This window comes from Conger conger, chromosome 4 (genome assembly GCF_963514075.1).
Source record: "Conger conger chromosome 4, fConCon1.1, whole genome shotgun sequence".
NCBI lineage: Eukaryota > Metazoa > Chordata > Actinopteri > Anguilliformes > Congridae > Conger > Conger conger.
In genome coordinates this window covers 53370128-53398029 of record NC_083763.1, presented here as the reverse complement: position 1 = coordinate 53398029, position 27902 = coordinate 53370128, and the positions used below count along the sequence as shown (strand labels likewise).

The following is a 27902-nucleotide window of genomic DNA, read 5'->3' as shown; positions in this document are numbered from 1 at the left end:
AACCAACAAATGAGCAACAAACTGGAAAATTCTTCACTGGCCAAGTCAGTCACCTCATCTGAATTCATGTTTCGCTGAACAGAAGCCTTACAACTAGCCCCTGAAACAAGCAGGAGCAGAAGATGAATGCAGTACAGGTCTGGCAGACCATCACCTGAAAAGATACTCTGCACCTGTCTATGGGGCACAGACGCTCAAGCAGTCATTGAATACAAAGGACAGACAAAAAAGTGCTAAACATGACTAGTTTCAAACATCACATGAAAATGGGGGGCAATGTATAAAAAGTAGGTAACTCATTTATGCATGGTGAAACCAAAACGTATAAAAATGTATCCTTCAGATAAAAGCAGAGAATCTGCACTTTAAACACGTTTGACTGCAAATCTATGATTGCGGAATACCTAGGTCAATCAAGCAAAAAATCCTTTTTGTCCCAAACATTATAGAAGGTATTGTTGGTTGCTCATTTCTCCCCCAAGAGGGTAAAAATCTCAACTCTTCTAGTAATGTTCAAACGCGCCTGCGTTGCAAACATAATTACCTTGCTAACACACAGCTGCTGTTCTGGTGAACCATCTGGAAGCATTTTACGGGGACTTGTCCCCCACGTTTTCTATCCCACAAGTAGCTGTCTAGCCATTTCCCATCCCCCATACCGATTTCCTACCGTCTGCGATTCAAGTTTAGCAACAAAACAGTCGCAACCACGCACGCGCACTATCTTACACCACAATCCGAAATAGTACTGCGCCACACACTGCACGATAACAACAAAGCAGCAAGCGACTGCCTCACTGGCAATTAGATGAACCCCAAGCCACTTTCCAGCACTCTATCACAGTGACTACTGACTACCTAAAAACTGTTTTAAAATAGCGACCATAGTTCCTTCACAGCCCCTCATTTCTTCGTTCTGAGCCCCGCTTTCTCCATAGAGAACATTCTAGTCACACTGCAGAAAACAAGTGGAAAAGATGACGTCAAGTAGCATGTCACCTCACCCTGTCATTTTCGACGTCATAGCTGCCAAGCTTGTAGGCGAAATGTATAGCTATATATGGCTCACAATAAATCCACCTCTAAAAATTTTAAAACGGTTAATATCACCGTGAACAGCTATAATTCAAATCAGTTCAACAATTTTGTGTAACTAAAATCATCCATTTGACAGGAGGTGGTGCACATACCTTCTAATATCCAATGAACGTTGACCTGCTGAAACTGTATGAAGCGTTCCGTTCATTTCGTCACATGATCACATTTCCGCCAATGAGCACAAGGCTTGCATTTGTCTGCGCTGTCTTGCTCGAAACGACGACAGGGTAATGTGTTTTCAAACCAGTGACAAGCTAGAGGGGTGTGTTGCTCGTGCTTTTCTTTTTAATACTCAGCATTCATGCAATTACTAGCTACCATTAAAACACATTAACGTGAATAAATAAATAAGCGGGACGTTATGCGCACAATTAAGGTAAGCAAAAAAACTATTTTTTTTGATTGACCATAGTAGGATCAAAATGACATGCTAGCTAGCTAATAACTAACACGGGAGTATGCTAGTTCGTGCGAGATAAATAGATATCGCAGCTGCTAGCTCTAATAGTAATGCAGCTTGCAATACATTGGTGATAAATTAATGTATTTCATGTTACCAGCTGGCTAGTAAACGTCAGGGTTAAATTTGACAGAGTGTTGAGTTTAGGACTGCGAAGATTGAAAGTGAGGCTTATATTATCCATTTTGCTAACTGGATTGCTAGCTACGTAGTTCTATATGAATGGTTAAGTTATGAAATCGTCTTTACCGCCATAATTCTGGGACAGGCGTAGAACGGCAACGTCGACTGCTGCTGACTGCGTGTCGAGTGACAGCCACGCGTAGACGAGTAACTCACGTCGAGCTGAGCGAGGAGTAGAGGCTAATGTTTGAACATTGGAAACTATGTAACATTACGCAGTCACAGTAACTATAGCTACTTTACTTGCTTTCACAGCCAAGAAAGGTCCTTCATTAGTAAGCTAGTTATATACCTAATTAACCAATAATTTTATCGCTGTCTGGATAATACGAAAATATTAGAGCAGTCTCGAGAGAATACGTTAGACAATGTTAAACTGAATAATGAGTGCAGTCATTCCGTTTCTTATTTTCTGCCAACACTATATTCCTGCAGCACGGGCTCTACGGACGCAGCTACATGGCAAGATATCTAGGTACCTAGCTAGCGAATTTAAATGGTGAGATACATTGCAGCTGGCTAGCTATGTGCATTAGTTAACATTAAATAATGGCGTTCAGCGACAACTGAACTAGCTAGGTAGCTTGCTATCTAAAACCTAGCCGAGCTCGCTCACAGGAGTAGCTACCGTTTAGGCAAGCAATTTCGTATGAAGTCCAGTTGAGGAAAATTAAGTACCCAGGGAAGCTAAATCACTGTGCGTAACGTTCACCTTTATCGTTACATATCGCTTTTCATTAAGATTGTCCGTATTTTATTTAAAGATGATTTGTTATATTGACACTTGCATGTTCAATGACATAATTGTCTTTAAAAAGATTTATACACATAGCGTAGGTAATAGATCAGAGACGTGTTACAATTAACGAAATGTCCTGCATGATGTAGCTATTCAAATACAGTGAATCCTGAAAGTTGTGGCTGTTACTTGATCAATCTTTTACATTCTTGTCTGTTGTACGACTTTGGTGCGTTTGATCTGAGCACCTGCGCATGGCCAGGTCTGCGATAATAAAGAAATTCATAAATGCAGTCGGATAGCTTCTTATTTTTAATGCAGGATTGTTCTGGATTCTGCGAAGTGTTCACTAAAACTAGTCTGCTCATGTTCTCATTTTATTATAACACAGGGAGAACAGTCTTTGATAATATGGTAGCGTTTGGACTGGTTTTAGATTGAACATGGAGATGGAGGCCTTACTATATGATAGAATTGTGCTTTCTTTGAGATGTAATTCAATTTAGTCTGTTGCATAAGGTGTAATTATATTAAATGTTTTTAAAGATTGAGCTCTATGTTGAGTGGCTTGGGCACCTTGCATAAAGAAAATATAAAATTACTGCCAAGTGTCAAACATGGTAATTCGATGTAAATCACAAGTCACAACCATGCCACTTCAAGATAAGTTGTGGAACATGCTGGCCAATATGTCTTCTCCAGTTTACTGTTAACTGGTCATGTGTCAGTTCTGTGATATAATGTGCATGTCTTAGGGGAAACACACTTTCCACCTTGGGTGTACATGTCATCTATGCTTTCATTGTATTTGGAGGAAGGGCATGTCACAGGGGTTTTTCTAAATGGGTAGGAGGGAGGTAAGGGTGGTAGTGAGATAGCGAAGAGACATCTTCAATGTGTGAGGATATTTAGGCCTAATTTACAGATTAAATTTGTGAATTCTGTGGCTATTGTGTAGCACAACTATACTACTTTTACAAAATATGCTACTACAAAAAAATGTTTTAAGGCCCCTGCAATCACTTTAAATTAGCATTAAAACTGTTCATTAAGCCATGAAATAAACATGTATACTCACATTTCCAAGTATATAAAAATAGAAGTAGAAGGCTAGTACCTTATGCGGAGCATTAAGACAAATGTTGGAAGGTGCTGTGAAGCTGCTTAATAAAGTTACTGTGCTGTAGCAATTGAAAGGTCAATGCCATATTTCTCTGCCTTCCTTGTGCAATCTTTAGATGGCAGCACACATACTGAGTGTAGGTATTAGCTCAAAAATACCCCAGTCACGTTCTCCCTCATGGATGTGCCGTGCCTGCAATGACTCTGCATAGTTTAGAGCTTCAGAGTTCAGGAGATTCATTTTCAAACAAGTGCAAACTGATCACCAGCCCTTGACCATTGATATTAACCTTGACCTCCACAAGTAGAATTCTATGAACAGACATACAGAGGCAAATGCCGAAGCTTAAATTAATTAAGAAAATGAATGCCATGCAATATGTTCCAGCACAATTCCCTGCTGCTTATTGTATTAATATTGCTATTTGGATGCTATTAATTTGAATCACACTCATAGCAATTATATTGAGCCTGTGGATGTTTTGTAACAGATGGTGCTTATGGTGAGGGAAAGCAAACATGCTGTTTGTATGTGTTTGCATTTAAGTGTGATTTTAAATGTATTTTAATATCAGTGGTTATGTGATATAAAATGATTTGTGGGTCTTTTGTCACACCAAGGTGCTTGGCTAAACCTAACGGACTATTCTCTGAAGTATTTTCTTGTGTACTTGGAGTACTTACTTAGTCTAGTTTGCTTTCTGTGGCTGTTTTTTGTCATGATGATTTATTCAAACAAAATCCCAAATCCTAATGTATATCTTCCAAAGGGAGTGTGCATACATTGCTTTGCACAAGCTCTGCCATCATGCTTATGTTTGTCATGGGGGTCTGGAGTAATGTTTGTGCTGTAATTGTCAGTTGTAAACATGTGATGAGGGAAAAAAAACATTAAAGTTCAGCTTTAATATATGATAATCTGTTGGAAATGTGTTTTCAGTTCCTTAAGATGCAGCTGTTTTTGTCTCATCTTTCAAGACTATGTCTGGGCTCGTAGGTCATAGAATGGAGTGTTTTGGGGTTTTCAAAATGTGGGTATTCACGGGTTGTAAGAGCAGTGAATCAGACTGCTGACCCGTTGGACATCGACCTTTGGGCAACAGCGCTTTACTGTGACCTATAACAATTTGTTATTTTACTGACATTCTGTGGGAGTTTTTTCTGTGTATACTAGCATGTGTTTGTAAAAGCTAACCGGTGATGCAAGACATTTTAAACATGCACCAAAGAGGGGTTTTCTGGTACAAGTAGTTGTTTGAAGTGTGAGTTTCTAGTTTGTTACAGAGGCGTTTAAAAACCCTTCTGTACAATGAAAGGGTTTCTGTGCTCTTTCTAGTAGAATTACAAACTTAAGTCTTCCTCTTTTTGGAAGGGCGACGTAAGCCAGTGCATGTGGGGAAAGCCCCTGACAAATGTCATGTAGCACAAATTGCTTGATGGGTGAGGCATTTTTACATACTCCCGCATTGTTACACTGAAAAATACAGCAGCACATTTTATACAAGCATCTATATCTTAATATAAGCTGTGTCTTTGCTGTATCCTTATCAACAGCCAATGTGCATAGCTAACTAATTTAGGTTACTACATTCTTCCGCTCCACCCAATTTCTCTATTAATCATTTAGCTAGGTACATATTGAGTAGCGAGTGCTCTTGAAATCCTTAAGAATTAGACTTGGGCATTTAGGGCCCACATTTTTGTAGAATACATTATAGTTTAGTATAAGAGTATAAGAGAACTGAAAAACTCATCCATCTTATAAAATCAATAATTCAAGGTAATCAGTATCCTACTAGATAAAATAAGTGCTTCTCTACATTTAGCATTGCTTAAGAAGACTACACTCAAGCTGTGACTGAGGATGTAACTGACTGACCTGGTGTCCATAGCCACTTGTACCATCTCAAAGCACTCAATGTTCGTTCAACAACAGAAATACGTCTGGTTCATTGTAGGCCTGCACTGCCAAAATAACACATTGTCTTGCAATGGTAAAAATTAAGAAAATATATAATAAACTGGATATAATATAATATAATTGGATATAATAAACAACATGGATGATAATCTATATTGATGCATACTGCTTTACATGTGTTGAAAAATAAAGCTTATGTCAATGATATTATTATAATTCTTTAGTTTACAGTATTTTTTAGTGCATATTATCAAGGGTCTCTATAATTCTGGAGCCCACTATCTGTAAAACTAAATTAATCTGGCTTATTTGTCTTGCTCGTTTCAGACTGAATTTTGTTTTTACACAATGTTTGCAGCCTGAGAGTGCAGAGTGCAGTTGGTGTTTGCAGGGAGTAAAAACAATGTATCTTTTGCAACAGCTGTTGACCCACAATTTTGAGAGGGAAAGGATAAGTAAGTAAGTTTAGTTTTGGGAATTTGGTCATTTTCAAACCATTGGTGTTTTCAATTAAATGACACAACAGGCCCCTTGTGCCAATGGGCGGTTCTGGTCACTGTCAAGGATTTGAAATGATCACTTCTTACCCATTATGATTTGGGCATTGAGTATGAGAATGCATTCTGGAGCCCTCATAGTCCTTTATAAGGCCTCTCACTCTGTTACTTGGCATGATATTGCCAAGAGTCCGTCTGGGACCCAAGGAAGTGACGTTTGGAACAGCTATAAAAACGGCCCTTTTACATCAGTACCCTGAGATATTAGTTTGGTGCTGCCACACGTCACCATCAGCAGCCACAGTGCAGTATGCATCACACAAGATGGCTGTTTTTTGAAGCAACTAGGTGCATATGATTCACTGCTATGACACTGTCATTATTTGGTTGTCCAGTGAAGACGTCAGTCATAAATGTTAGAACTTTTTAAAGGAATAGCTTATTTGGAATGTAGCTGTGTTGCTTGTTGTTATCAATACCTCTATTCTTTAATACTATGCTCATAGCTCAACAAGAACTATTTCAAACCTCACCTTGATGATCACGGAATGACACGGCACCTACGGTGCGAGAGGCATCTTTTCCAAATTTCCAAAATCGGGGCTTGAGGGCTAAAGGCACAGCCTTTGGCTTTTTACTACATTTGCTCTGTTTGTCTGTCACTGAAGCGTAGCACAAATTGACATTGTGCGTTGTGCGCACTGCCAGGTGGCAGCCGGAGGCTTGACGATTGCACAACCCTGCATGTGCTCGCGAGCAGAAGAATGCGGGTTTGTTGTCATCCCCGGCACTTCCTGTGAGCACAGTGCAGGAGAGGTCAGACACTGCACACACGGTACTATAGACTACAGTAGGTGAACATTCCTAGGCTCAAATTGCAAAGAAAGCAAACCATTACCATACGAATGCCATTCTCATCAGAACGTAGCATAATTCATGCACTATTTCCGGAGTTACTATTTGCTAGGGTGTACTTTTTTATTTGTTAAGTTGTTATTTCTTACACAGTTTAAATGCAGAAGTTAGGCTATGTGAAATTAAAACAATGATTGATTACTGGGTTAAAATGTGAAAGGCATGTGTGTACAGTCTGTTCACGCAGCTTCACATTGTTGTCAGTTTGGTGATTAATGGCTGTCTATTTTAGCTAAAAATATAATGCTGTTCTAATATGCATTCTCTGCCAGTAGCTGTCAGGTAAGATATGATTAATGGAAGTAATGTAGGATTCATATTGGGGCACTTTACTGTAAAGCCTAAGGAACCCATTTTATAACACTATTTGCTCTTGGACAGGTATTCATACCATTTATTTGGTCTGGGACAAAAGAGAATAAAAAATTAACTCTAAGAATAAAACTTCAATCAGGCCTCTTGCAGGGTGTCATGCAAATGGCTGGTTATTATCAGAAAGCATTATAATAAAGCATGCATAGTTCTGATTGGTCCTCTTGTAAGTAAATTGATTTTATAGGTCCCGACTCTTTACCCTTGATTTTATAGGTCCCTTTACCTGCCTACAACTTACCTAGTAGATAGACCAGTGGATGAGAGACAGAGCAATATTGTGCATTCGTGCAATTCATTTTGCTAAATTATTGCTTTGTTACTGCTGTGTTGTTAACTCTGGTAGACTGTAACTTGTGGTAGTAAGTAGGTAGGTAGGGAGTTTGAGACAAAAAGTCTCAATAATTTTGTCTCATGACAGATAGGCTATAGTGTTCTTTAGACTTTCACTTAAATTGTAAATCTGAAGCTAATTCTCAGCTTTCATTGGCATTTTTATGTAATGTACACAAATCAAGCCAGTTTCGTAAATATCGGAATTCTGAGTTTTGTCACAAATTTCATCTATATGACCCTGTTAATAATAGCCCATGAAAGCCATTTTTAATGCTGATTAATGAGCCAGTGTCAAATATTTACAGCCACTCATAGGAAAATAATGTAAATCATTTTAACATTAACTGCATTATTTTCTTACTTAAATGGCGATTTTATTTTAAATTATTAGCACGTCAAGGCATGACTCAGTTACTTTTTGTCATTTGTAGTCTTAATTTTCAGAGAGAGAATCGGCTTATGAGTAATTTCAAAAAGGTTTTTTGCTCTGTGAATGCATCATACCAGTTTACAGAATTGTAAGATTTACTCAGATTGAGTAAATGCTGTGCGACATCTATTTCCTAAGAAAATCCTTTATAGAAAAGTTTGCTGTGAAAATGATGAAGTAATATAATATAAACTGGCATGAACTTGTCCTTTCAGATTGAAGGGCAGTACAGTCTCCCATTTTTCCTCCTGAAAGTTCTGTTTTTAGATTTAGATTTAGATTTGTTTGTTTTATTTAAAATACAATATTTGACATGGTAAACAATGCAATCAAAATCAATGTAAGCTTATCACTTAGTCAGAGTGTATCCTCTTCTGTGATTTAGTGCCTATGAAGTATAAAGGAAATGAACTTCATGCAGTCATACACTTTAAAATGGATCTGAAATGGTGCATTGTAAATGCATGCATGATTCTTTGGAAACATAGGGGTTGTCCCATTCATTTGTTTGACAATTTACATGAACCGATGTTGTCCCTTCTCCATGCACACAGTAACAGTCAGGTGACTCTGCATTCCAGCATTTCTCAGACCACGGGAGAAACCAAAAGTAAAGGCATTCCAAAAATAGTAATTTCCCTTTCAGTATAGTTATCTTAGCTATTGTTGTGCAAATGTCAGTTTTACAAAAATAAAGATTTAATCTTTTAGCCTATTTAATATGGTAAAATAAAGTACTAAATTGTTACAGCTCTTATACTAAAAATCAAACATATAGATTTGATTGGAAAGGTACAAAAAAAGTACTAAATTGTTACGGTGCCTACAATAACTTACTCTACAGATTAAGGCCCAAGCATAACATTCTGTTTTAAGTTTTTAACCATAACAGTAACACTCATATTTGTATACCCCATAAGATAATTAGTTGGATCTGTTGCATTTAGCTAGCTAACAATATTTCAGTCTACAGATAATTCTAGCTGTGTTCAGTAGCTTAAAAACAGTAAGTAAACCATGCCAGATAGAATCATGAATCCTCGTGAATTATGTTACATCTCCCTAACCTGTATCTGAAATACAGAAGGATTCGACAAGGTTTGCATGAAGGTTTCGACATCAACAACTAAAATTAGCACTTTACCGTGTGCATAGCATCAGGAGATGTTTGTTCAGTTTGAGAAAAAATGGACTAGCATCATCTTGCAGTATCTAAATGCAAAATTTGCACAAAGACTACATCATTCATTACACAAAGAAAAAGTTTTGTGTAGCCTCGTTAAAATCTCCTTATTTGTCAATTTACTATCAGAGTCCAGCTAGCTCTGAAGGTCATATACACCATGTAGGTTGATGTCTGTCTGTTCTATCAGTCTTACTCCCTGTGATTGTGAAAGGCAGTTGTTTCAATTATAAATTGTAATATTCAATACCAGCTGTGTCATTTTGTTGAAAAAGAGGAGTGTAGCCATAATTCAGTACTATAATGGTTTGGTGAGTTATTGTTAGAACTGTTAGGAACATCCATATTCTTGATTACCCAGTTGTGTTGAGTTTTGAGTTCTACCATATAATGTGTAAAATCAGTTTGTGGTTTGTGTCAATAACTTGTGCTATCTGCAGTGTTAGGTACCTAAAGCTGATGTGTTTTCTTGATCTGACCCTAAAGACATGAGCTGCATCTGTCAGTGTTTTTATATAAAAAAATATATGATACATTTTTCAAAAACCACAAAATAAGGAGAGAATCCTGAGATTCTGTACTGTATGGATGCCCAACCCTGTTTTTGGAGATCTACCATCCTGTAGGTTTTAATTTCAAGCAAACTTTTACTAATTAGCAATTCAACAAGATCTCTGGCTCTCCTTTAATTCTGTCAGCCATCAACAACCAACCTCACTTGATTTGCGGTTTGTCATTTGCTTCCTGGCACTTCCAACAGCATTGTACTATTTGTACAATGCTGTTTATGCATATGGAAAATCAAATTAAATCAAGAATCAGATGTAATGCAAAGAAGCTCTCTATCTTCTGTTTCATGTTTTTGAATTCTTAATGCATGATTCTCACTCTTACTATTGTCATCAATTTGTTTATGCCTGTCATCTGTCTACCTGTTCGCTGTCTCCTCTCAAAAGTAAGGTTTATAGACAATGGGCATTGATTACTTATTTGTGGTCAACAGGATGTATGGACATTTGTGATGGCCAATTACATTTTAGTGAGAGAAGTTTCCAGAAGGACTACTCATCTAATTTCTCGGTGTGGTGGTTGTTCATCGATAAAGAGGTGAAGAGGCCCACAGAAAATATACCAAAATACTTTCCGTCTTATAGAGAGTGCCGGACCCTTTTGGTGACAATATGTATGAGAATTATTGGCACCGGTGCCTGTTCACTTGGATTTCTATAGAATACACAGAAGTTTACTGGAATTTCAGTCAAGCACAGCTCATCAGTCGTAGTCTACATGACTCACACTTTCCAAAATTGGACTAACACCATTTTACACCATCCTTTTGATCTTTTTAGTACTATGAATTGTAGGTTCAAACCTCCGCTCCCCCACACAGTCACTGAGCTATGAGAAGGCGGCTATGCGGTTGTTGTATACAGGTCAGATGATCGTAATGCTACGTAACGTTCATTGATACAGCAGAAGGAGATGCCAGCAGCACTAGTGAGTTCACCAGCAGTGTAGCCTGTGGCACTGTTAGCTATGAATGAAATCTTTTTGACCTCCTAGTTGGAGGATGGTGCAGGCATTCAGAACGATAATTGGTCATTGTTGTACTGTATAAAACAATCATCAATAATCAATGGCTGGTCAAGTGTGATGGTCCAGACCACAGTGTCCTGTCTCTTCCTAGTTGATTGAGGGCAATGTAACCTATTGACACTATATTGCTATGGTCATCGGAGCCTGGATCCCCCTAGCTGGAGTGGAAGTGGTTTTTAATTTCAATAAGATATACTGGATGCTTGTCCACAGAATGTAATATTTGTTGTGTCTCAAATCCATTGCAGAGTAGCATGGACACATTGCTTGCAGTATGCTAGATGCTTAGTACTGCTCGCAACTTGATATTCTGTTTGGTGTTAAGGATGGAAAATTGAACTTGGAAAATCAACAGCCCTCTGGGTACAGCAAGATACCTTCTGAATAATGCATGTAAAATAAGCAGCTCGATTTGTTTTCTGTGTATACTGGTGAAGGATGGTGAGATTTAAAAGTTTTTATGCTGTTGCCCTTTTCACCCTCCCAGCATGAAGCAGCGTAGCTTGATGTGAGCAGCTCACGCGGTCCCGTGCTGCGTGCTCTCTAGTGGGGTGTGCTGTGCTATCCATAGCTCTTCCCTTTTCTCTGCAGTCAGGGGATTGAGTTTCTGCACTCTCACGCATCTCTCAGCTCCCTGTGCTCCGCTCGCCTCGCCCTTTTCCCTCTCTCACCCTCTCTCTTGCTTTCTCTCACTCTCTCGACCCTTTTCTCTTTCCCTCTCTCACCTTTCTCTTTCTCCATCTCTCCAGGACCTTCTCTCTCTCTCTTTCTCACTCTGTCTCTTTCTCCTCTCTCCTAAATACCAGGCTTACCCTTCTCTCTTTCTCCATCTCTCCCTTCTCTCCTTGCCCTTATCTCTCTCTCTCTCCCCCCCCTCCGTCTCTCATAAGCAGCAGGTTTGTGTAGGCTAAAGACGAAAGGGATTGTTCTAGATTTGAAATTAATTTGATGTGCCCACTCATGGTGCTGTCTGTTCTTTTGACACAGTACAGTGTTGGAGTCTACGCACACTTCTGTCAGCTGCAGTACATTTCTTTCTGCCCTGCAAAGGCACAGACAGCCGCAGGCAAACGCACCAGTCTCTCACTGTCAGGTCCTGTATTCGTTCCCCTGAGTCAGGAGTGAAAAGTTCATCATTGCAAAACAGGAGCACTTCCACAAACTGCTCTGCTTCCACATTCCCATCCCCGTAGCCTAAATTCACAAGTGACCGCCCGGTGCTATCGTCAAATGAGCAATCGGCACCGCACTGCACTCTAATTCGATCCCCACAGACGGATGACTGTCCAAAAGTGTAATGGAAAAGCTAGTGTATACTCCCCCACAGACACCCCGTTGCCTCTTCGGTAATGTCATGGAGAGATGTTCTTGATATAGCCTCAAGTGCATACACAAATAGGCCTTGCGGAAATACATGTAAATACACTGGTAGAATGCCACTATGCAATGCTTTCATTGCACTCTTTACTACTGACTGAATGAGCTTTGTGCTTCAGTCTTAAGTGAGGATTGACACACAGTTAAGAAGGTATATCATAACGCTCCTGTGACTGTCTCCCTCATGATACTCCAGTTCTTTTTTTAGACGGCCTTTCATCAAGTTTGAAAGTACGGGTATGTGCCTCTGAAAAGCATCCAGCCATAGCTGCTTTCGGTCTGCAGTCCAGCCGCTGAGACGTGCAGTTACCGCACCGGAGGGCCAGACCATGGTCCATGGTCCATCTCTATGACCGCTCGTTTTGGAGATGCCAGTGCTCAGATTTAACGTCATGCAAAATGGCCCAACTGAAGCAATGTATTACATATTTTCCTTCCTCCAAGTAGATGTGTGATTACTGTTGTGCTGGCTTACTTTTATTTTTATTCTCCTATGATTTTAGAGAGGACTCCAAGTGAAACATTTCTCCAAATGAAACATTCACTGATGCAGTTCTGTAAATACTTTATTATTTTATTTTTATTTGACTATATTATGCTATATATATATTTTTTTTTTTAAAGAGGGCGGCCTTTTGTGTTTATTTTATTTTATTTCATTTAGATGAGGGAAAGGGTAATGGTTAGAGATAGACTTGGGATCACAGTACAGAGGGAGATGGCTGTAAGATCTGCCACTGACCTAAAAGCTCTGTAGTGCTGTGCTTGAAGGGAGACAGAGGCTCAGGTAGGAAATAAAGATACCTGGTTATGTGTTATTTCTCAACAGTAGATAATCTATTTTCTTATTTTTTTGTGATCTAAAGTGGACATAAAGCCATGTTATCTTTCCTCCTGCTTCCATATTGCATGACATCTGTATCATAGTGTACCTTCAAGTAAATTGATTTTCAGTGCATAATATTTTGAAGTGTAGTATGATTCTCCTTGTTTAAAACATGTTTAGCCAGTACATACTATGAATGGGCACATATGGAATGGTTATTTAATCATTTAAATTGTTTTATTACCCCTAGCACTTCATGTGTAAAGTAATGTAAAGTAACTTGGTATCTCTCATTAGACTGTTATGGCAGTATTCACAGATGAATGTCAGCCATGTATGATAAGGAAGTTTCAGAGGGTGCAAATGGATTATAGTATATATATTTTATAGGAAAGGCTATAGTGGTGCACAGATGGATCAGACTGATGTGTACAAGTACAATCTATTTGTCATAAGCATGTGGGTTAAAGGCACTCAGACCACACACACACCTGATTGGTGTGGGCTAATCACATGGGGTGTCTGGGTTAAACAGAGGACAGTGGGCCTGAAGGAGGGAAAAAAAGCCACACGCCATATGTAACTGAAGAATACCATCTGTGTGCGGCCACCAGCTGGTTAGTATCATAACAGCAATGATATCCAACCTTTAGCTGTTGATGGAATTAAGGCTGTTTTACCCTTAAGATCAGTCATCTAGCTACTCCTGTGCCGTGAAAGGTTTCGGCCTCACCAGGAAGCCGCCGCAAGTTTATTTAAAAAGAAAATCCTCATTTTACGAAACATGAAACCTTGCAGTAAATAAAGCCTGGATTAAACGTGCTTTAAAACCTGGTTGCTAGGAGAGCATTTGGACCTTTGGTGCAGTCTGATTCCGCAGCGCAATCATCCGGACTGTACCGTAGTATGTACAGTAACTACAGCCAACCGGCTGGCGCCTGCTCTTTCTCTCCAAGGAGCTGAATTATCATTCCCACTTCAGCACGAAAGCTGCAGTCTGCACTTTCAGGCCTTAATTCTTTGTTTAGTAAATATAATTACACTGAACTCTGAATGCCGTCGTTGGGATAGCATCAAAGCGTTTGACTGGTTTGGAGTTGACGTAAGACTGCAATGGAAGTCAACCTTCCAAAAAACTGATTTTTTTGTTTTTACTTCATACCCATTGTTTCCTTCTGCATGTGAGTAGAAGCAGGCCTACACTCTCCTTGCACATTCTACATGAAAGATGAAAGGGGAATCTATGAGGAGTCTAAATGAACAAAGGTACAACTAACTAGTTGGTCATAGCATCCATTATGGCACAAAATATTTCATCTTTAATTTATGGTTATGGTTTGTTGATGGCATTCTACACCCTGCAATGAAGATTTGACTGAGCTTAAAGTAGGAAAGAGGGCGGAATTGTGTTTTAAGTAAATTATTAGCTTTTCTTATTAAGTGAGACAGCAACTGGTTTTTGTCGAAGAAGAGGTTGTGTTGGGTTTCGTTTTGACTTTCTTGGAGTAAAATGTTGAGGCTTGCTCAACTGATAAAAATTTGAATTGAGATTTTTGTGTTTTTTGTGGGACTTCACATGGCTCCCAGATGTCCAAACTGCATGGAACTGTCCATGATAATTAAGACGTCCAGCAAAACTGTGAAGTAATGAGATATTGGTTTCAGATGGTTCACAATCTTCCAGGGGAGCCAGCGTAGCACATATAAGCCTGTGTTTCATCCAGTGTGGTAACCCAACACTGATAACGCAGTGCTAATGTAGGGTTTATTTTGCAGGCACATGATGAGAACCCTGGGAAGTAGCCACCAAGGCTAGTCACCAGCTGTACCATGGCCAAACCTGGGTCCGACAGAGACGGCACCATGGTGGAAAAGCAAACCGGGAAGAAGGTGCCTGCCAGCTGTGCTTCTCACTATAAGACTTCAGGAGCCAAAACCAAGGGATACTGCCTCAGTGTTTAGCACAGCCAGCCGTTCTCCCTGATATAGCATTTTCTTAGCTGTTCGACTGATATATTACATTAAACTATCATTTTTTATTGTCTCACATAATTTAGAATTAAGTTCCTGTCTGTTGATGAACAGTCTGTCAGTTTAGGAGAGTACATGTCGATCTGCGTTGCACAATGTAGCCAACCACCACTTAGTTTCCCTCTGCAGTTCACCTGTCGTGTTGGGCAGCTGCTTGACTGCACAGTAGGCACAGCCAACACGCGCAGATACCAGGTGTTCAGTTGACCACAGGAGTCACTATTACATGTGCCCCAGCTGCAACCTTTTATTAATCTACTTGCTATGCTAATGCCTTTAGCCAGGGCAGCCTACAGTACTTCGCTTTACCGATTTAGTGAACCATTTACCAAATTGTATCATGCTGGAGGAATGATGGGAAATCATTATACTCAAAGTTAAAATGGCATTATTAATCTACTTGCTATGCTAATGCCTTTAGCCAGGGCAGCCTACAGTACTTAGCTTTACCAAATTGGTTAACAATTTACCAAATTGTATCATGCTTGAGGAATTATGGGAAATAATTTTACTCAAAGTTAAAATGGCGGTGTCCCCACCCAATCTGGAATTCAAGCCAGTGTACCAGCCTTTATTTATATATGGAGCAGCAGGGTAGCCTTGACTCTCGCTAAGGAGAGTGCCTTTTGCTGCTGAGTAAGCTGAAATGGAATTTAGAGCGGTGAGCGGTGCTGCAGAGGCACATAACTTGTGTCCTGTAATTCATATAAATTCCATTTATCTTCTATAAATTCTGTTTCACTCCTACGGAACTGTCCTTTTGAGCTCAAAATCTTCACTGACATTTTTTTGCATACATTCCTTGTGGTCAGCAGAGATTTCCTGCTGGTGCATATGCCACTGAAACTCAATAGACAGCATGTGGAGGATCCAGAGGCCCATAATAAAGTGGTCAGCATGATTTTATATTTTTAGAATATTATGCTGAGAGAAGTACATGTACTTTGCACTAACCACACACAGTTGCAGGGTTTCACCGAGTGTGTTTGCACAAGGTGTGCTAGGCCACCTTAGCTACAAGACCACATTGACTACAGCATCCATTTAATTGGCAGCTTTTGGATTGTGGACTTTAGTCATTGTAATCCTATAGCAGAAGGTTCCACAGTACAGGATTGTGGCCCTCCTGTCCCTATAACTGTGAGCTATAAAGTGTACTGACCATTAATGGTCATAAGCCTACCTACATTGTTATAGATGTGCCTTCAGTATGAAAGAGGTTTAAAGTTATTAAAATAGAAGTCGACAAATGGTGGACAAATTATAAGCCAGGAGTCTCAAACTCCAGTCCTTGAGGGCTGCAATCTCTGCAAGTTTTTTTGTGATTTCCTTTCAATCAGCAGCCAAGGCTTTCCAAATGAGGTGAACAGGTTTAAATTAATCATTACTTAAATTAAGCACTTCAGAGCAAGAACACATCAAACACCAGCAGACAGTGTGACCCTTCCAGGATCTGAATTTTGAATATATCTGAAATTTATAGTTAGGCAATGTAGCATATGATTAACCAAGTTTGAGGTTAATTCCTTTTCACTTCAGTCAGTTCAGCAAATGAATACTGAATCCTGAACTGACTGGAAAATCATACACTATGAGGATATTTCACTGCAGAACACTGCAGAAATGAATTTCCATCCTGGTAAGACCATGAGAAATAACTTCACATAAATCTGTATTGGCTGTAGCCATTTTATGTCATGTACATTCCAGAAGCTGGGTGCATTATGTCTCATTATATAATTTAATTGAACCTTGCGATTTGACGTCTCCATGCCTGAACATTTCCTTTGTGTGGTGTCTGTGAAAGCCTTTGTGTAAGTTGCATATATTTTGATTTGCATTGTTCCAGAGTAAAGATAACATTTCTTCCTTCACCAAGACTCCAAAGTTGGACCGGGGTGAGTTGTTGGAGGTGAAGCCGAAGTCTTCCATGAAACGCAAGCTTACCTTCTCCCTCAGTCCCCAGAGGAACGAGGAGCGGGATTCTGACACCGGTAATCCTGCTACTTTTGTTCTCTGCCACATGTTAAGGCTGCCCCCTGTGGCCGACTGCAGAACTGTTGTTGCTCCTCCTCTCAAGCTTCACATGTTTATGCTCTTTATGCTCCTTGTATAATCTAATAATGTTTCCCACCTTTGCCATTAAGCATACAATTTATATTGCCATATCAAGTGGTACATATACATTATGCCAAGTCTTGATTTTATTGCCTAGTTGCAAGTGTCTCTTGCATCTAGGTGTCAAAAGCTGTTAGTAGAGAATCAAAGTGATTTGAGCGCACACAGTTTTACAAATTTAACAAGAAATGAAAACATTTATACACAAAAATGTATGCATTGTTCTATGCGACACAAGACATTTCCAGGACATGTTCTAACTGACCAATCTAAAATTGCTGGGTGCATCTGTGGCCTTTCTTCATGCTTTTGTTTAGAATACGAGTGTTACCGTTTTCCAGACTTGGGGTGAACAAAATATTGCCCTGCACCTTTCTGCGCTTCCCAATCTATGGTATTGTTCTCAGTCGCTATCTTAACACAGTGCTTTCCTTCCCTGCTCTCGTCCTCTTTCCAATCTCTGCTATGCTTGCGCTGTAGATTCAGACCCAGGACACTCGAGTGAAACCTGGGGGGAAAGATTTAGCCCTCCCTGCAGGATTTACACAGGTAACAGAGCCTGTTTCCCAGCATCCCCCTCTCAGCCAGCCTTCGCTCTTTGCTTTACAGGCACGTGCATCTGCGACTCTGTCTCAAGCTTGGTTGTTGATAGTGTAAGGCAGTGGTCTTCAGCCCTGGTCCTGGAGAGCTACAGGGTCTCCTGGTATTTGATGTCACTCTGCACTTAATGAATCAATTAGAGCAGTTGATAACATGGTTAACTAACCTCACTTGGTTACCTGGGTCTCAACAGGGTGCTGATTTTAAGGTGAAAACAAAAGACCCGCAGACCCTGTAGCTCTCCAGGACCAGGGTTGGAGACCTCTGGTGTAAGGACATTAACGGGGGGAGGGGCCCCTGAAATGGGGCAGACGGTGAAGTATTGTGTTTCTCACTCGAGATATGCCTTAATTCCCAATGGGTTTTTTTCCAGATAAAGATGGTCCAGAGAAGAAGAAAGTTAAGAAAGAGACTGGAAGCAAGAAGTCAACTCCAGTGAACATTCTGTTTGGGTATCCCCTGTCGGAGCGGAAACAGATGGCCCTTCTAATGCAGATGACTGCAAGAGACAATAGTCCAGGTTCTGCCTCTTCAAACTACTGCCAACTACTGATGCTGAAATCCCCAGGGTTCAAACTCATATCACTGCTCCTCACAAAACCATAGTCTCTCCAGTCCTCAAACTCACACCACTGCTCCTCTTTTAGACACTAAAATAGCCCTCTAACACATATCACATCTTCTAGTCCAGGTACTCAAGTTTGATTATTCATGGAGGTAAATTATCCTGCTCTATTATAAAGATTTGGCGCTGATAGTTGCTTTTTGTTTCTTTTTGCCTCAGACTCCACCCCCAGTCACCCTACACAGGCGGCACCAGTGCAGAAGAAGATCTCCAGCTCTACGACATCTAGGCAGAAGGATAAGATTAACAAGAGGAATGAGAGAGGCGAGACTGCTCTACACTTGGCTGCCATCCGAGGGGATGTCAAGCAAGTCGAGGAGCTCATCAGTCTTGGGGCCGATGCCAATGTCAAAGACTTTGCAGGTGAGACTGCAGATTGTTACATGCAGGCTATGATGGCAAGGACTGAATAAATCACTTTGTTACCTGCCTGTCTGCCTTTGGCTTTTCATTGGCGGGATGTTTCAATGAGAAAGAAAACTGGTGTATATGCTGTAGATTCTACACTGTAATTTCATTTTGTATCTTGTCCACTATGAGGAATGCCATTTTAATAGTTAGGAACTATCAATTCCAGTGCCTTGAACGCTAAAGAAAACTTCTGTTGAGGAAGAGGCAATCTGTCCAATCTGGATTAGCCTAAATTCAGTTGGCTTCACCATAATAAATGTTCCATTGGCAGACAGTGCAATTCTCGGATAGATTAACCTGTTGTAATAAGAGGAGCTAAATCAAACAATCCTTGCATTGTGTACATTATACTTTCTTAAATAATCATTTTTGGTTTTTATGCCAACATGAATAACTTTTTGGGGAAGTTTGGGAAATTGCACGCAAGGTTAGACTCGACTGTTCAGATCTTCTCTAATCGCAGCATTTCATATTGTAACCTACTGCAGGGTTCTCTCAATTTGTAAACAATGGCGAAATTGAATTCAATTTTGAAATCGACTTAAGTTCACAAATTATGAACTATGTATTTTTAAGGACGTACAATGCTGCTAATAATAATTCATTATGTATTTTATGAGGATGCTATATTCTATAGTGTGACTAGAAATCCACTGTATCATAGAAAAATAATTGTGTTTCCTAGGCTGGACTCCACTCCATGAGGCATGCAACTTGGGCCATTATGATGTGGCAAAAGTCCTGATTTCTACTGGAGCAGAGGTCAACACACAGGGGCTGGATGATGACACGCCACTGCATGATGCATCCAGCAGTGGACATAAAGACGTACGCTTCTCCCCTTACTGCACACCAAGCTTGTTCACTCGGTTTTAAAATATGTCTGGGGGTTAAAAAATTGTTGCACAGATGTGTCAGTGAACATTGTTCTACATTGGCTAATATAGCAACATATAACACATTAGGCTTTATGTTGATCTCTGAAATCAAAGAAAACCTTGTCTCGAGACTGCATGTTTTAACAAAAATAATTTGAATGTGTCCTTTTTGTATGACAACGTACATGTATGTCTTAATAAAGTTTTTTAGGAAGGAGAAGTTAAGTCTTATTCATAACCCAGATGATATTATATGCAGATATTAATTACTGCAACATTGTTCTTTGACTTTTGACAAAGGGTTTGCAGTCATACTATCAAAACCTATTTCAATTGCATTGGAAAAAATAGCTTTAATGTGCGTCTGGTCCAGGTCTGAATACTCGATTACAGAACGTTTGAATGCATGGTTTGATTGACAGTTGTGTCTAGATTTGGCTTTAAATTAGCCTTTTATCTGATTATACTGAAGATTGTGAGACTACTGCTGCAGCATGGGGGCAATCCCCTCCAGGCCAACGACCGCGGGGAGCGGCCTGTGGACGTGGCCGACTCCAAGGACATAGAGGAGCTTCTGAAGGGTGAAGCGCAGATCTCCAACTCAGATGAGAGTTCCTCAGGTGTGGGTTACATTTCCTCGCAAATTTGTTTTGACATAACATGATTAATAACATTTTGAAGTAGTAACCTTGGTGTTATGTGAACACTGCAGAATATTTGAAGAATGCTGAAGGCAATATGTCTTGATAGAAAGCAGAAGTGTGCTTGGAATCCAAAGGAATTCTGACCTAAAATGACTCTTATTTCAATTTGACAGATTCTGAAGGCCACTCCAGTACTGATGACGATATGGAATACTCAGACACTGAAAAGGACACCAAACAGACATGTGCAACAAACAAGTCTGCCTCAACAGCTAGACTGGATGAATATGAATTCCAGGATGAGGAAGAGGAGGGCCTCAGCAATGCACCGAAGGACAGACCACTCTTGAAGAGGAAGTCAAGACGGCGACAGAAGGATGCAATTGAAAGGAACCATTTTGTGGACAGCCAGGAGCGGAGTGAGTCTACACGTACCTGCAAGTCAAAAAAGCAGAAAATATCCCGCATCCAGTATCACAGCCCTGTGAGTTCGAGTGATGAGACTTCCCCAGAGAGGAAGAGCTCTTCCACTTGTCCACTTACCATTGACATACATAAAGCTGAATTGAGGACCAAAAAACTGAACCTCAGTGTAGAAATAAAAGAGAAAGGAAAAGCCAATATGAACAAAAATCTAAACAAAAATAAGGAAAACCAAGAACTTAAAGAGGACAGAAAGGAGAACTGCAAAGTTCCACTCCTCTCCACCACAGTACCTGGTCTGGAGACCCCAGAGAACACTAGAGAGGAAGATTCCTTCAAGATGTCATTCAGCCCTAAAGATGAAGACTCTGTCCATCTCTTTCCTCTGTTGACAATCAAGTCTCCCAAGCATAACCACAGCGACAAGCAATCTGGCCCCCTCAAACAGGAAAATTTGAAATTGTTCATGCCCTCTGAAGACAGTCCTTGTCAGATGGACAGCGTAAAACACAACTACCATGTGGAACCTTACAACACAGAGAGCTCCTCTAGTAAAATATTAAAGCATAAAGACAAGAGCAAATACCACCACCAAGATCTCAGCTGTGAGGGGGAAGGAGAGAACTTGGACAACGGTGAAGTGGCCTTACAGAAGACTGACAAAGAAGGCAAAGTCATCAAGAAACACAAACTGAAACATCAGGAGAAAGAAAAGAACAAGAAGGAGAATGACAATGAGAAGGTTAAAAACAAGAAGGACAGTGACAACGAGAAGGACACGGACAGAAAAGAGAATGAGACTGAGAGGGTCAAACACAGACAAAGAGATGCCAGGAAAGATAGCCACAGGCATCAGTTTGACAGAGCATTCTGGAAAGAGAACTTTTTCAAGAGCTATGAAAATGAGGACCTTCAGTCTGAGAAAGATGAAGAGCCTGAAAACATTTCCCTTCAAAAAGGTACAGATTTACCGCTGGTGAGAACAACAAAAGAAAAACACTTTCACAGCAAAGATAAGAAGCAGAAAGAAGGAGCAAAGGACAAAGATTTTAAAAAGGAGAAGGAAGAACTGCAATGCAGAGAGGGAAAGGGAAATGATTTAAAGACAGCAGAAGAGACGGCAAACTGTCATATCTCCAACTGGGGACCGGTAGATTCTGATGTGAAGGAAGAAATGGAAGACAATCCTATCTCTGAGAACAAACTACAAGACCAAACAGAGAAGGGAGCTCAAGAAAAAACAGAGAAGAGGTTGCCAGGAAGGGAGAAGGAGTCTGAAACGTTGGATAAAAAGTATTCCGACAGAGAAAAGAAACTCAAAACCGAGTACTTGTGGGACAAAAGTGAACTCCATAACTGTACAGACAAATTGAAAGAAAAAGAAAAGGTCATGTCTGGTTCGTCCTATTTTCCCTTAGAGAAAAATCAGAAGGAGAGTGAAAAATCAAAAGCCGCCTTACTGACGAAAAAGCCAGAAGACAAAAAAATCAAAGAGAAAGTGGATCGAAAGAATGAGAAAGAGAAGCAAGAGAAAGTGCGGTGTCCAACAGAGAGCAGAGATAAAGAAAGAAACAGCATAGATAAGAAAGGAAAAACATCAGAGAAAGTTGCAGTAGCAGATCAATGCAAACTTGACAGAGTAAAAGAAAAAGAGAAAGACAATGAGAAAAAGAAAAAAGATAAAATAAAGGACATCTCTTCTTCCAGCTCGAACCTGAAAACTTTCCTCGTGGAGAAAAGGAGCAGTGTTTGTGAAAACAGTAAGACTCCCACTGACAAGACAAAACCTCTGGAGAAAGATAAAAGGACTAAGGACAAACATGCTGACAGACACAGAGATGGGTGTAAGGATAAGTCTCAGCAAACAAAAACCAACAAAATAAAAATGAATGAAGCAGAGGCCGATGGTGGAAAATCAAAACCCTCACCTGCACCCAAGGATGCTCGACCAAAAGAGAAAAGGCTTGTTAATGATGATCTCATGCAGACCAGCTTTGAGCGAATGTTGAGCCTGAAAGATCAGGAGATTGAGCAGTGGCACAGGAAGCACAAGGAGAAAATCAAGCAGAAAGAAAGAGAGAGAATGAAGCACCAACCAGTGGCAGAGCACAGCAAGCTGAAGAATAAAGACAGGGTGAAAAACTCACCCGGTGAGCCCTGCCTCAGCAAAGACTTCCTTCGCTCCAAGAGCTCAGATGTTTCTGAGGCCCACAGTCAAGAGAACATGTTGAAGGAAACTACTAGTACAAGATCTGTATCTCTGGACACAAAAAGTATAGCACATATTGGAAAGATGGAAAGCGATGAGACTGGCTTAATTTGTAGATCTGTGTCTATGATTTCAGTGACTAGTTCAGAGGACTCTTCCCAGACAGCAGTGCTTACACCAAGGCCCCAAACTGAGCATGACTCTGGTTTTGACAAGGAAGGTTTAGATTCTCAGCTGTGCACCATACCAACTTCCTCTGCTGTCCAAGATGTTGATTGTGATTGTTTTCTTGATGGGGTTCCACAGAAAAGCACCACACTGTCCAACAAGCAGGAGACTCCTTGGTCAACAGTGGATGAAGATGGCAAACCAGCATCCACTGATGGCAGACCTAATGAGCTCAGCTGGTCTGGTGCACTTTCTAGTAAAGAGCATTCAAAAAATTGTCTGCCAGTAAGCAGCCAGGAATCGCAGCTCCCGAACCTTAGTAATTGCAGCACTGAGACTCCAACAGACACTGGAAATGAAGGAACCCATTTAAGTCCTCATGTCCTTCTTGATGTTGGTCTTGTTCCTGAGCCAGTCAGCAGAGTGTCTTTGTTAAAGGATTCCGATAAGAGTGATGGAGAACATGTCAGCGTGTCCCAAGCAGATACTTCACTGTGGACAGTCACAGAAACAAAGGAGCACGGTGTCACTGATTTTCTGTTTGAGGGAGATGTGCATTTTCCTCAAGGTGAAGACTTGAGAACAAAAACCAACTTAGTTGAGAAGTCAACCTCAGAACATGTAATTTTTGAAATCAAGGAGTCTTTACCTGTGGATACAATAGGAATCGGTTCACTCCCTCTCTCTCAACAGCATGTGTCTTCAAATGAAAAAGTATCTGACTGCTGTGGTGAGCATCAGGATGTGTGCTCAGATCTCTCTGTGGGTTTGTTGCATAGAGCTGAGAGGGATTCTGAACAGAAAGAAAACCCCAGCTTATTGGAAGATACTCCTTGTGTAGACAGAAAATTTGAGGATCGGACAATGGAGAAACAGTACAGTGATTTGTCTGAAAAGCCTAGAACGGACTGTGAGGGCAGCACAAGTCTTTCTACCACCTCTTTTAATACTACAATCAATGGGACGGTTAGCAACACTGAGAGCTCGAGTCAGCATGAACCTAAGGGTGCTCAAGAAAACATGGATACAGATAGTGTTGTTCCAAAGGACACTAAACAAAGACTTGTGAATGAATCCCTGGGAGCAAGTGATCTTCAGTCTGACTGTAATGAATTTGCACATTCGACATTGTCAACTGTTGTGGAATGCTGTCAAGGTGCTAAACATCAACTGGAAGAAAATACTTTGCATGAAGCTGAAGAGAGCAAGGAGAGGAATGTCTCTTTGGAGATTGCTGAGAATCTAAGTCTTCCTGTAGAAACTGGTCCTCAGGCCTGTACCACAGCAGAACTGAAGCCCGAAACATATGAAGAGATGACAGCCTTTGCAGCTGTACCTGAAAAAGAAATCCAACAACTGCAGCAGGATACGTCTGATTCCTCTTTCAGTGGTCTGCAAGTGGATTTCCAATCAGAGCACAGCAATGTTCCCTCAGGACGTTCTTCTCCACAGCCAGAAGAAGGCCACTCTGACTCTTGTGGCGACAATTCCAAAACCACACTGTTGGAAGAGGATGACATACAGTTGCCTCATCCACGGAAGAGAAAGATGCATCAGGCACAGTCCATTCACACAGAGCCCTTCACCCTGCACACTAAAGAGACGACCCAACAGTCCCTGGCTGCCATTGTGGACTCTCTGAAGCTGGAGGAGATTGAACCCTACCAGACTGAAAGAGCCAACCCCTACTATGAGTTCCTGCATATCCGCAGAAAGATTGAGGAGAAGCGGAAAATCCTGTGTAGTGTTATTCCGCAAGCACCGCAGTATTATGATGAATATGTGACCTTCAACGGATCCTACCTCCTGGATGGAAACCCACTTGGCAAGCTCTGTATTCCTACTGTAAGTCAAGGAAATGCATTCATGAGTTAAATATTTCCTGAGCAAATTGCATTTTTAGAAGCAATTTTGGATTCTTTTAATGATCCTCGGTTACTATTATTACTCATTAGAAAACCAGGCTGTACAGGCTGTGCAAACATTAACTACCTTGCATGAAGTGTCAGGAAGTGAGCACAGGCACGAGATGTTATTTTAATAGAATGTGGTTTAATTAAATGTTTACTTGTTTTCTTCCCCTGCATAACAGATAACTCCACCTCCCTCATTACCTGAACCACTAAAAGAGATGTTCAAACAGCAGGAGGTTGTTCGCATGAAGCTGCGCTTGCAACATGGCATTGAACGGGTATGTTTCCATAAGAAAGAGGAACTTTGCTGTTTTTCATTGTTAGTTTGTAAATATTTGTTTACTTCCTTTTTTGTGAAGATTTTTTATTTGTTTATGAATAAAAGATAACCAAAGGAAGATTAAGTTAGCAGCCTTAAGGTCTGATGACCAAAACATTGATACATAATTATTGTAGTGTTTCCTTTTTATTTGTTTTTCATGCCATAAAATTGTGCTAAATGGTTGCATTGAGGTAAGCTTGGAAGCTGAACAGTTTTAGCTTATTGTTGCAATTGAACGCCAATGTGGATGCCAATCATTTCCCCAGGAGAAGCTCATACTTTCTAATGAGCAAGAAGTTTTGCGTGTCCATTACCGGGCGGCGAGAACACTAGCCAATCAAGCCCTTCCCTTCAGTGCCTGCACAGTCTTGCTGGATGCTGAAGTTTACACCATGCCCCAGGAAGTCCAGGTTAGCAGTCCCACACACAAACCTAATCACTGTAAGTTTTGATGGTTAACTGAGTAGAACAGGTCTCTTCCATGTTACCATAGCTCAGGCTTGGTGGATTGGCTCATAAGCTTTTCAGTTGCGTTTTTCAGAAATGTAGTACCATTGTACACTATGCTTGAACACAAATTTGTCATATATTAATTACCTTAGACTTCTGCTTTTGTTTCTATTTATGATTGTTAGGGAGATGATTGCAAAACCTCTGTCCGGGACCGGTTCAATGCTAGGCAGTTCATGTCCTGGTTACAAGACGTTGATGACAAGTTTGATAAGCTGAAGGTAAGGTTTTTTTTTTTATTTGGGGGGGGGGGGGGGGGATAAAATTGATTTATCTTTCACAGTTTTAAGGTCACTGTGATGTACACTGATCTGGATTAGCGCGGCACAACAAATCCCAATATACAGTGGGCTCCAGAATTATTGGCACCCCTGACTGGCAATGCACAAAATACTTAAATGTCAAACTAAAATCAGGGCTTAGTAATGATCGGTGCCCCTGGTTTAGTACTTGGACCAAAATTGAAGGTTTAAAATAAAAGGCAAAATCTTTTTTTATAGAATAAAGTGTGCCATGTGCAAGATCAAAACCGAAATTGAGTCAAACTTTGTTAAGTCAGCCTTGACATTGATCACCTGCAGGTAAACTCATGGTTATGAATTTTTTTGAACTTGAAAGAAAGGGATATCCAGCTGGTTAAACATGTCCCATGTGGTGCGTGGTGTCTCTGCAGACCTGTCTCCTGATGCGGCAGCAGCACGAGGCAGCAGCTCTCAATGCCGTGCAGCGTCTGGAGTGGCAGCTCAAGCTACAGGAGTTGGATCCCGCCACCTACAAGTCTGTCAGCATCTTCCAGATCCCCGAGTTCTACATCCCGCTCGTGGATGTCAGCGACGACTTCGAACTTGCCCCGATTTGATGCACCGGCTAAGGCCACGGCGTGGAACGGAGCGAAAAAGCAGAGCACTTAATCACGGGAAAGTGAAGAACAGGGCCGTGTAATCGCCTTTTCTTGGTTGTTTTCACAAAGGATAAGGGCAGGAATGTTGGGGATAAAATATTGTGCACATTGTAATCAGATGCAACCACTCATTGCCCGTCATGCACTGCACAGTGCTCAGACTTGAGCGGGCAGAGCACAGCTATGACATTTCTGTTCACTCTATATGCCACAGCACAGACAGGCTAGGCTGCTGGTACTTGTAGTGACAGTAACTTGTAGTTACTGCAAGATGTGTACCGTGTAGTCATGGGCCCAGCAGAGCTGGGAGTTGCTGTCTGTGTGTAACCCCAAGGAGAGAGAGCATAGGACAGAAAATAGTCCCAGAGGGATATCTGTTACCTGCCTAAGATTTTAGAGAAGAAAAGACTACATAATTATTGTTTTTCAGTTAATACATGTACAGACTGTGTCCTTAATTTTTTTTGTAACTTATTTTATACTAATGTGTATTTGTAAATAGCTATGCGATTGTATCAAACTTGTAAAAAAAAAAAGTAAGAGATTCATATTTTGATTGTAAGTGTCTTTTATGGACCAAAGTTCAGCTTTTTATCTTCCATTGTCGACCAATTATTATGCATGCGTCAGGTTTTTTCACGTTCCTTCCCCCATTTTCATACTCTGCTGGTTTTTTTTACTGACCTTAATGCTTTGCATGCATTGCAGATTTGTTCTTTATTTTTTATTTTTTTTTGTATTTATCACTATATATAAACTACCTGCTTCTAAAACATTTCATTCCTGGAGCACCATCTATAGAGCCTAACTTTTTGTCTATTGATTCAGGAGTACATTAAGAATAAGTACAATGTTGCTTCCCTACAGAAAAAATTTAGTTTTACAGTTCAAAGTGAGATAAAATATATTTTTATTTTTACTACATAATGCCTTTGAATAATTGTTAAATAATAGTGTCTATTTTGATATTTACTTGTTAATTTTATGTACATATTTGTAATATATAATTTAATAAACTTTATTTGTTGTGAAATAGGGGCCTCTCTGTGTGGAGTTTGCATTGTGTTCTGGTTTCCTCCCACAGTCCAAAGACA

General features: G+C 40.4%; 1 protein-coding gene across 3 annotated transcripts; it reads left to right on the top strand.

The window, feature by feature from the left end:
• Positions 1-1311: 1311 nt before the first annotated feature.
• Positions 1312-27841, top strand: LOC133127116 (ankyrin repeat domain-containing protein 12-like). 3 transcript variants are annotated; one of them, XM_061239775.1, is made up of 13 exons: positions 1312-1474; positions 14832-14945; positions 16966-17080; positions 17685-17753; positions 18178-18324; positions 18589-18792; positions 19526-19668; positions 20191-20338; positions 20536-25007; positions 25255-25353; positions 25664-25807; positions 26033-26128; positions 26581-27841. In XM_061239775.1, the coding sequence occupies exons 2-13, from the start codon at positions 14886-14888 to the stop codon at positions 26764-26766; spliced, it is 5883 nt and encodes a 1960-aa protein (XP_061095759.1). In that variant the 5' UTR covers positions 1312-1474; positions 14832-14885; the 3' UTR covers positions 26767-27841. The 3 variants fall into 3 exon arrangements, with proteins under 3 accessions (XP_061095759.1, XP_061095758.1, XP_061095760.1); XM_061239774.1 differs by having other exon boundaries at positions 16936-17080; XM_061239776.1 differs by lacking the exon at positions 17685-17753 and having other exon boundaries at positions 1313-1474; positions 16936-17080.
• The last annotated feature ends 61 nt before the right edge of the window (positions 27842-27902 follow it).

Coding starts and splice junctions, on each gene's coding strand:
- LOC133127116 (XM_061239774.1), top strand. CDS start 14,886: ATGGCCAAACCTGGGTCCGACAGAGACGGCACCATGGTGGAAAAGCAA. Junction 17,754..18,177: donor TCCCTGCAGGATTTACACAG/GTAACAGAGCCT, acceptor GTTTTTTTCCAG/ATAAAGATGGTCCAGAGAAG. Junction 25,008..25,254: donor GCAAGCTCTGTATTCCTACT/GTAAGTCAAGGA, acceptor CCTGCATAACAG/ATAACTCCACCTCCCTCATT.